General features: G+C 29.8%; 1 protein-coding gene across 1 annotated transcript; it reads left to right on the top strand.

Moving 5' to 3' along the window:
- The first annotated feature begins 651 nt into the window (after positions 1 to 651).
- Positions 652 to 3770, top strand: LOC139426955 (uncharacterized). Its single transcript, XM_071187178.1, has 2 exons — positions 652 to 780; positions 3112 to 3770. The coding sequence occupies exons 1-2, from the start codon at positions 692 to 694 to the stop codon at positions 3716 to 3718; spliced, it is 696 nt and encodes a 231-aa protein (XP_071043279.1). The 5' UTR covers positions 652 to 691; the 3' UTR covers positions 3719 to 3770.
- The last annotated feature ends 7787 nt before the right edge of the window (positions 3771 to 11557 follow it).

The following is an 11557-nucleotide window of genomic DNA, read 5'->3' as shown; positions in this document are numbered from 1 at the left end:
GTGACACGATAATTGGAGAAGTGCCGGTGAAAATACGCAGCGCGGATGGTTGTTACATAACATGTTATCACTGTTATTGCTAGAGTAAAAATATTGCTAGCAGTATCAGAAATGAGAATACTAAATGAAATCAATTAAAGAAAAGATTATAGTTACTTCTAATTTAAACTGCTGACTAATAAGATCTTAAAATAAGTGAAATAAAAAAAATTGAAAGTATGGAATTTTTCTTTTTTCTGCCCTGCAGAGCATTTTTTTCTTTTTCCTTTAATAATTTGTGCTACCGACGTTAAATTAAAGTACTAAAAATATGACTTTCAATCATTTTTTCAGCAATTTACTATTGATTTGAAATACTCTTTATTATTTAAAGTAACATTAAGGAAACGAGCCATTTTATCCATTTACTTAAAATGTTATGTTTACGATATCTATTGTAAAATTGTCATATACTATTATTTGTTGTAAAATGGTTAACAACAATATCCTTCCTAATTGTTTAATATTATAATTTGGTAATTAGTTTCTAAAAATATGTTCGATTGATTATTGGTTTTAAGCAATTATATTGTTTCTTTAAATAAAGAAATTCAGATAATTAGTTTTCTTAATTTCGAAGCAAATCAATATCTGTTTAAAAGAGAGCTAACACAAAATTAATTTATTCTGTCATAATTTTCGAAGTCTTTCAATGGCTTGGTTTTTCAATCTAGCATGTATGTTTTTCATTTGCATCACAATACTTATTGGAATCATGTTAAAGTCTTCTATTCCCATCAGGTAAGTATTTTTTGATCTATATATGGAGTAAATAATCATATTAATCTTAATATCTTTCTAGAGTAGACTTAAAAAATATTAAGATTAATATAATTATCAACTTAATATATTTTAAGCTATGTAGACTAACTTTCTTCTACTTCTGCAGATCTATTTAATTATAATTAGTTTTTTTGAATGAAGCACATGAACTTTTCATGCTTTCATTCTCTCGCGTTATATCAACTTTTATTCCTGCAAAATCTAAATGCTAAATAAGATTTTTGAGGTATATATATATATATATTTCAAAAGTTCTGATATGAGGTTAGTATGTTTATTACAATTTTCACATAATGAGTATACAATATTCTTAGCTTCATAAGAATGTTCCTTTGCTGTATTCTGTAATGATGTGAGAACATGACTTTCGATAAAAATAAAACTCTAACATTGACTTTAAAGCAACTTTTCCCTTTTCTCGCGCAGCTGACGTTTCACAAATAAAGCCTCAGAGCACGAGATCACCGATAACGTGTGCAACAACTTAAAAACAAACTGCACGGATATCGACCTATAGAAAATAAAAATCCTTTGAGTTTTTTGAAGAAAATATTCTAAGATAAAATAAAATAAATTGTTACCTCATAAGAGAATTACAAGTATCTGCACAGCAGAAGATAACCAAAATCAGTAACACGAAGTAACAAAGCACTACTGGAAATAACAACCTAACTATCAAAAAAGAAATATATTAAATAGAAATGAAAGTGGAAGCACTGACATACATGGTAGCATCGTCAGAGAGGGGGGGGGGTATTACCATGCAGTCAATGCGAAAGCAATTTATTGGTGGAATATTACAGCAATTGGTGCTATGTTACTGCAAAAAAAACATACCACCTACTGCCCCAAGTAAGAAACAAAATAAATCAACAGCAAGTCAGATGAAGACTATATGCCTATATATTGAGAATCGAAGTTGAGGTACATGAAATTTTCAAATGAGTAATAGAACTTAGAAAGTTGAAGGTTCGAGTACCAAACGAGTATATGGGTCCAAGAATTTATGAAAAGATAAAGAAAAATAATAAATAAAAATAAAAAAGTACATAAATAGAAATAAAATAAACTCTATAGTAATTTAATAAATTAACCTTAATAAAACTATTGTAAAAATAGATAAACACTCGATTATGTTGCAGGGTAATCCAACCAAACCTTCAATATTTGGATGGCCCAATATATATATATATATATATATATATTGGTGCACTCGTAAAATACAATCGCTTTTCTACCAATTGTTTTCTATTTTATTTAATTATTTCACCTTTGAAATCATACTTATGTCCTTTATAAACTGAGAAATATAAATTTAGCTATTTTTGTTTCTAATCTCCAACTGGTCTAACACAACTGGATAAATTATGTAAGTCCATAAACTTCCAGTCTGAAATCAAAAGAAGTTTTGAAAGCAACCCACTCCAAAATAAAATTAATTCAGTTTAAACTATGTCCGGGTTATGCCGGAGCAGTCCTACACTTAGCGCAAATACTAAATGCCCTTTGTCCCTGTGCATTTGAGTGACACCTCAAGTGACCACTGGAAACCCGGGATATGCAAATCTGCTGGCTTCTCATCCTTGAAAAGGCACCCCAGGCCTATAAATTTAACTCGTAATATGCATCACTATATTTCAAGTTAATACTTAATGAGATTCATATTTTTGAAATAAATGGTTATTTAATTGAATGTTTTCTTTATACTTTTATAATTATTAAGGAAAGCCTCACTGAAGTAAGAACACAGTTACTAAAACTCTAATTTTTTTATGATTGCAATTACTTATATTCTCAATTGTTTAAAAAGTCCTGCAGTGGACTGATCGTTAAGACACGTTTCCCAGTAAATCACCGAAGTCAAGCATCTCTGGCTGCTGTCAGTGTGTGGGTGGGTGACCACTTGGATCAGTCTACGTAGGGACCGAGGTTGTGCAGTATTGGTTCTCGTTAAACTGTTCTACCGTAAAGTGCTCGACTTCGTGTGCAGGTCGTTGGGCTACCGAAGCAGAGGTGCTATCTCCTCTGCAGAGGATCAAAATTGTGATGGCTTGTCCTCGGATCATCCTCAGGGATGTTTCTCAGACGGTCGCCAATAGCCCGTTGTGCAGCTCTAGTGCGACGTAAAGTAACTACAACAACAGCAGCAATTGTTTAATTCGGAGATTAGAAAACTATTTTTTGTCAATGTTGGAGATTTTTCTCGCTATAAAAAAATCTTTAATTTTGTGAGTGTTAATCTTTTATTTCAGAAAATAATTTTCATTCTAATTCCCTCTTTACTTACAGAAGATTTTTTTACTTGTTTAACAAGATCGACAGTAACTCAACAAACGATAACGACCATGGCAATGGAAATAGTTTTGAAAAGCCAACCAGATGGATTCAAGAAAAAACTATTCTGGAAGGACCAAAGAGCCACGAATCTATGGTTGCTGAAAAGGAGTCTAAAAAGATACTTTTGGAATTTTCAATTGAAGACTTTTCAGACGAAAATTATTTGAAACGTGGAAACAGAAGAATATCACCGCTACGTTCAAGAAAAAGTCACAACTCAAACCCAAAATTCGACAATGCTTCAAACAGTCTCGATATCCCAGAAATAAACAATCAAAGAAACAAAACGCATCAGCAGATCCCCGCTAACATCGTTAACTGCTTTTTCACTGATAACAGCGGAAACAGAGTTACAAAAGGATTGAGGAAACTAAGTCATAATGATTCATTTAAATTTAATGATAAAGCTTTTAATGATGAGGATGGAAAAGAAGATACAAATAACCGTCTCATTACATACGTTAAAGGTCAATATCAAGAAGTTGAAGATGCTGTTTTGGAAAAAAGCTTCATAATGATTGAAGAATTGAAACTGGCTTTAAGAAAAAGACAAATTTAAAGATAAGTGGTCTCAATTGCTTTGATACAAAAAATGTTCAGCAATAAGGTACCAGAACTGATTTTTGGACAAGAGATATTAGATCATGTAAATCATGGCAATTGATTTCGAAGAAAAATAAAGATAATTTGATTAGATTAGATAACTAGTTAGATATGGGTAAAAATTATTTTAATTAGCAAACGTTTTATTTTGTATCTAAATTTTTCTAAAGGCAAATTTTTTGCGAAAAGTTATTAGTAGTAACAATTAACAATAATCGTCGATCTAATGTACTGAGCTAGCTGTCGTACATTAGCCACTGGGATTCTCTGGTTAACCACTGATCAACTACTGTTTGGACTGGGATTTTATTCTCGAGGATGGTTTGGAGCTAACTAAGCTTATTAATATTGATAGGTGCCTGCATTGTGGCTGGTGAGCAAATCTGACCATTTTGCCACAATGATGCAAAGTTCGATATCGTGAAGACATCAGCACTTTGTCCCACATGCTGGGTGTTGCAAGAATGTTTTTCTTGCGATGATTTATATCACCCTTACCAATGCACGGTACGTTATTCATTCCAAATAAGTGTACACGATTTAGACAAGTACAATAAACTCTATCCCAAACGGAATTGATCGGTGTCGGAACATGAAAATTCGTTTTACAGTTTCCCGTCTGATGTAAACGAAAATTATTAATAAATACCAAGATTAAGATTCCATTACAATCATGAATGACCATATAAAATATTAATAGATAAACTCTAATGAAAGATAATTATGATTTTTTTTATTGAATTTGATATTTAACCGCTTAACGATCGGTTAATTTTCAAGAAAACGGTCACAAAAATGCCCATTTTTTTGACTTTTGTATTTGTATTACGTATTTGATTAGTGCTGCAGCTAGTTTAAGATTACCTAACTATCTTAAAAATATCCTGGTGTGTAAAATGAGAAATAAAATGTTTTCCGGGCAAAAGAAATGAATTAGATTTATTCTTATTGGAGCGTTACTACCGAACACTCCAGCCCGTCAATATGACGGGAGCGAGAAATAGAGGGCGAAACCTCAATCCCGTCATTTTCACGGGAGCGAGAAGGAAGGGGTTAAAAACATTTTAAACCATGGGAAATATATTTTCTTGCCTTGGTACCCTTTGAATTTCAGTAGTCAATATTTAGTTTTGAAGTAAATTTCCTTAATTTAAGTTTGCTTTTATAATCAAATTTCAGCTTACTGTATGTAGTACATTTCAAGTACAAAATATTTCACAATATGCTTGAAAAAAGTTAAAATACGTATAATTCATAATGTAATCAAATATATACGCTGAGTAATAAGAACTATATATACATTTTGATTGAAGAAAATCATCATAAAACCTAAAATTTCAAGGAAAAATATTATTTTAAGATTCATTTTTAAAATTAGTTTCAATCCATGCGAGAATTATTTGGAACTGAATAAAAGAGTTAGAAGTAAAATAAGTATTTGCGGTTATTCAGAAGATTGTGATAGATGCACAAAAACTCGGATAAATTTGTAAGTTATGCGCATGTGTTTTGCCTTCTGAAAATAAATTTATTCAATGCATTAAATATGGCTTATCACGTTGACTTATCATTTGCGTCACTAACATTTCCTATTTCTTCGTTTTATTTCTTTAACATTCTCTATTTCTTTGTTTTATTTCTCTAACATTCCCTATTTCTTTGTTTTAATTTTTTCCTCTCAACAGCTTGTTCAATGTCGTTGTAATTTTTCCGTAATTTTTTCCCTGATTCATGTCCTTTTTAGCTTTTAAATTAGGGTCTATCTTTCGTGTTTCCTTACACGACACCATGTATAAAGCTTCTTGGTAGCATCGAGACAACTGTATGATCCAAGATACAAGGGAAAAATTCTGGTAAAATTACCATAGTGCATCATGAGAGCATTTTTAGTAAAAAACATAATTCTGTTTAATAAAACCATAATATACGGTATTTAAACCATTCATTTAGTAGTTTTTATGCTCAGGAGATAACAATTGAATAGAAGATTTGTTTTTAAATATTATATTTCGTATAACCACACATTTAATAAAACATACAAAACTGAACGGAATAAATGGTTTTTAACCCATGTTCTAAAGTATCGTCATAAAATACCAAATTTTGTCACATTAATCACATATTAAATAAACCATATTTTACCAAAGCTCTTCGATAAAAATTAATGATTTTTGGTATTCCCATAAAGTCAGAAACACAGTATGATTTACTATATTTTGATAGTTTTGACCATACTTTTCACTCAGTGTAACTTCTGCGTGCATTCCAAATTTGTCATATATGGAATCTAAATTTCAATCCCGTTTATGTTCAATATTTCTGGATGTTATAATGAATGTAGTTTATTTTGCATGAAATTATCATGAAAATAATAAATATTGTGAGCATGTCGAACAACAAACATTTTTCATACATCATATAATAATTTTTTGCGTTTTAGGGCACAAACTTTTTGTCACAAATTTCACATTTGAGAGATATGAAACGAAAGAGAAATTCCACATTTTGCATGGATTACAAATATAAATGAAATAAAATAGACATGTTTTGGAAATAAAACTTATATAGGCATCATTTTTTGAATTTCATTTTTATAGCTTACAAGTTTTATTGGCTTTAAAAATACATAAAAGATCCCGCTGCATCAACTTTTTAAGAATAAAACTCTTCTAGCATATATGTTTATCGAATTGATATTGATGTTTGCCGTAGTAAATATCTAGACCAAGGAATGCGATATTTCTTATCTGACAATTTTAGCTTTGACATTATTCACTTATTTTTGTTCCAACGAATCTTTATATGCAATTTTACAAATTTTATATATTTATTTCCTTTTGACTTATCATATTTATTTCCTTTCGATCGATTTTATTTCGTTGCGACTCACAGAATTTAAATTTATTCCATTGAAAATGACGAAAACAATTATCTTGATCTTTTCTTTCTCAAATAATTGCTTTAATAAAGTGAATTAAAGACTTAGCGCAAAAGAAGTTTCATGAAATTCCCGGCAACGCTTTTAGTTAGTCATACCATAGTTAAAATAAATTAATTCTTCAAAAAGAGATCCGAAGCAATTTTTTGTGGTTAAATCTTGAGACAGTGCATGGTTAATTTGCAATATTTGGAAATTTTGGTTCGAACAATCTATTTTCTTCTTTGCACAATATATCTATCTATATATATAAATGAATGTCTGTTTGTCCCTGTATGGGAGTGTTCTTTATAGACTCCCAAGAAAATCCGACAAAAAACGCTGAAATTTGGCATACAGATAGTTCTATACACAAGGAAGGTCACTGTCGACATTAGTACATTCTGCAATGAAACGTCCGAGCTGGATAAACGAAAAACGAAAGGCAATTTTTTTATTTGTTAAACGTTAGTATTTGTTTTAAATTAAAGGAATAGTCACTAATAATAATAATAATAGCATATTGGATGCTTCGATGTCTGAGATATTATTCCACTGACGCTGAGTCACTCTATTGCTAATTATGTACCAGTCGTTGGACAATGATAGGAATACATCCTGGACTACCATTTTGCCTTCACCAAATCAGTCTTTTTTATGCACAAATGTCTAATTATTTTATTTGCACCGTATTTTTCGTGTGATTACCCGTGTCTGTCAGATTGAAGAGATACACGAGACGAGCACATCGATCAACTCATCTCGTCTTCCCCAATGAGACTGCAATGTCTGCAGCTATGGGATGCAACGAGGCTGTAGCTATGGGATGCACGATGGGATCCTTGACAAATAAACACATACCATAGGACTCCAATCTTATATATAATCATGTTGGAGTCCATTTCGAACAGTTTGAATTGAAACTCTGGTATCAGTAGCGCTGTGAAGGTGTTTTGTCATTCAAGTAGCATTGATAGGGCGGTTTCTTATGGCCGTTACTACTAGTTGTAATTGCATTTTGTGAAGTTGCTGGCTTTCGATCTTGATCCCATCAACGAGGAACATGTCAAAGTTCCGAAAACTGGAAATGATATTTTGTCAAGAAATAACTCTCAGCAAAGAGGGCATTCAACACGACTCTCAACAAGTGATGGCACTATAGACTACGGATTCATTAATGTTGGACAGATAATATTGACTATTCAAAAAATACTCAGCATAAGTAATTTTTTTCAATCAACTTCGACATAAGAAATGCTGCTGAAATAAATATTTAAATAAGTTAATAAATAAGTAAATAAATAAGTAATAATATAAGTAAATAAACTCCTGTTTGTGAAAATTGCAACACCATGAAGGAATCGTCATAATTGATTGAAATNGGGGTCGTTGATTTTCACAGGGGAATTTTGACAATCACATAGTCACTTTGGTAAATGTCCGAAATATGTACTAGGTTTAGTTAAGTGTCATTGTCCGGTATACACTTACCTACATTCTCGACTTTAAAATTTTATGGTTCAGGGCCACTGCCTGGTATACATTTTCCCGATATGTCCTACATCAATTTTTTTAAAGTCAAATGCCCAGTAGGCATTTAAGCGGTACTCCTAACACTGATGTTTCTCCTAATCTATTCTCAGCAGATATTAAAATATTGAATAAATATAAAAATATCAACGAATAAATTAATATCGAATTGGATATAACAAATATTTCAAACATTCACCAAAGCGACTATTTGATTGTTGACATTCACCGGTGCAAATCCTCATTCTCTTAATTTTGGTCATTCATGGTACCATGGTATATATTCAAAACTCATCCCATATAAATTTTTGGGTAGATAAACCTATATTTACTTATGTGACTTAAAGCGTACTGCTTTTTTTTCCTAATGAAACCACTGTGTGAACCTTATTTGTAAACACTTACCACATTTCCCATTAATATCATTCCTCCTGATTCCCACGGTTGTTCTGTCCCATGATGAACATACATTCTAACCGTTGAATGGCTATTTTTCTTGCATTATGCTAATTTTTACTCAGATCAAATTTCAGTAGTTCAGAGGATAATCTACATAATTTGAAAATTATCTTTATTTTGGACACAAATGCGTATATTTTACTAAAGATTTTCAAAAATGGTTCATCCTGAGAAAGTAATAGGAATATTTAAATCACCCCTTCATCGAAAATATTCTAAATTATACGTATTTTTAATCGCAAACAAAAATGGCTCTAAAGATATTTTCTTCATCCTGATCAGAAATTTAAATTTAAAAATATCCTAATTCGAAGCAGAAACAATATTTATGATAAACTGCATTATTGATAGAACGAAACAAAAAATAAAATATAAAATATTCTTGAGGATGAAACATATTAAATTTTCATCATGTTTACTTTGTCCTACAACAGTTTTTGGAAATGAAATAAGAAATCATGTTTTTAAAAGAAACGAAATGGGAAAGAAAATTTAAAATATTTTAAGAAGTATTATTACTTTTCATTTTAGAAGGAGACGAAATTTGTAACAAGATCTCTAATTTCTTTCAATTTACTCAAATTACTGTGCATACTTATATAATGTAACAATGGGGTTTATAAATTTTTATATTAATTAAAAGAAGAAAGAACTTAAATGAAATATAGTTTATTGTCTTTTTTGATATTTATATTCGATAAAAAATGAGTTGTTAATTTTTTTGACAAACTTAATGTGGTCAAAGTAATGTATTGAAACAAATTTGTTTCGCTGAAATAAAAATTGTTACATTTAAAAATCTTCATTTCTGTTTTGTGTACTTGTTTATTTAATTGTTATATTGTTGATTAGACTTTTCCGTACATTTTTTTTTCATTTATTCATGACTGATAGCTTATCCATTTAGTAGAATTGTTACAAAAATGTTTATTTTTATAACCATGTAGTTTTAAAATCAATTTAGTTTACAGCAGAATTATAGGTAGTATGAATGAGAAAAATTCTTTTTCATAGAATTTCTACGCATCATTTAATAGATAAAAAAATCATTCAAAACTAATCTTACTGAAATTAAGCTTTGACTTATTACATGTATAAATATTGACTTATGTGATCGCTTTATTTTTATTTACTGAGCCCCAAAGCAGCATATAATCCAACATTCTTTGCCACCCTGGTCTACATGTGCTAAAATCAAGCCTATGTTTTATGGAATGAAATTTACGCATGTGGAATTGTAACTGGCATGATTCAGATATTTAAAGGTTTATTTTGTGTGTGGTAATTGCTGAAATAGGCAAAACATATAAATTTGCATTTTATAAAGTGGAATATATTTAAGTAAAATTAAAATAAGTTTTCATCACTCCATATTAAAATTCTAATATCTATTAACTTGCGGTAAATCTAAAACATTCCTCAATCAACGGATAAAAAATCTCAAGTCGTGTACTAGCAATGGGTAAAATTTAAATTAATTACAAATAATTAATTACTTTTAATTGAGGTGATAAATAATCATTACAGTTTTATTCACATTGAGGAAAGAAGTATGGTTAAAACTACCAAAATATGATAAAATTTATCGTGTTTCTTGCTTTATACGAGCATTAAAAAGCTCGCTAATTTTTACACGGTAATTTTAAAATAATAATTTAAAATAATAATTTTAAATAAAAATAATAAAATATGGTTTGATAAAATGCTATAAATTTGGATAAATGTGGTAAAATTTGCTAATTTTATCATATCTTAGAGCACGGCATAAATATGATTTATTCGGTTAAATTAATTTTTCTTTATAGTATTTCTTACTAAATGTGCGCTTATAAGAACTATAATTTTGAAATTCAGAAATTCTTTTAAACCAATACCATGTGAATGGAAAAATTGCCAAATGAATGGTTTAAATGCATTATTTGTATTCATTAAGCAGAGTTATGCTTTTATTTATCAGAATTGTCATTATCATACAGTACGGCATTTTCAACAGGATGTTTTTCTCTGTGCTTCAAGCACAGAGAAAAACATTCTGTTGAATAGCAATAAAAACTACAAATATTAAATTATGATTAAAAATAATTATTATATAAGTTTATCAGTAATTATGATTACATCTAAATCTTGATAACATTTGAAATTTTAAATATAATTTCAATTGCATGTAAATATCAATATAGTTAATCGAGTTCCTGTAATCTAGAATCCAGAATATTATATTCAACTACCCGATGCTGTAAAATGTTTGCATAGGTTTCAACCATAAATATTTTATGCTTCTTAAACTTGAAGAAGAATGAAAGTCCAGGGAAATTGAAATATGGAAATCAGGCTATAAAAATATTTTTTCTTATATTAAAATTCTTTACGCGAATTGCGTGCCAGCACACATCGATTCCCGTCAAACTTGTTTTAATAATAATAATTGTTCTCTATAATTATCTCTGTTGTGTATCATCTATGCCTAGAGCTTAGAGAAATATTCTATCGGAATAATAGCCCTTCGAGTTTCTGTTTTCATCAGAATTTCAACCATATTTTCGTTGTTGACGGTTGTTTTATTTCCTTCTCTTTCTTAATGAAAAATGAGCAGCGGATTCAGATTACTGCAAATTTAAAATAAACCTTTAGAGATTATTAAGAATTCAGGAAGCAATAATAATAAGTATATCTTCCGGAAGTAGAGGAGAGTTTTCCTGAAATAGAGGGAAAGTAATAAAACATTTTTGGAAATATATCTTTCATGGAACTTTCAATCTATGCTAGCCTATGAAAGAACATCACTGAAATTGTTTTAATAAAGGGGAGATACATTACGTTACATTATTATATATTTACATTACATTAAAATAAATTATTATAAATATGCGTTTCATTGTTATAAATTAA

Source organism: Parasteatoda tepidariorum, chromosome 1, assembly GCF_043381705.1.
Source record: "Parasteatoda tepidariorum isolate YZ-2023 chromosome 1, CAS_Ptep_4.0, whole genome shotgun sequence".
NCBI classification, from domain to species: Eukaryota; Metazoa; Arthropoda; class Arachnida; order Araneae; family Theridiidae; genus Parasteatoda; species Parasteatoda tepidariorum.
The sequence above is the reverse complement of the archived record's forward strand: the minus strand, read 5'-3'. Positions and strand labels throughout refer to the sequence as shown.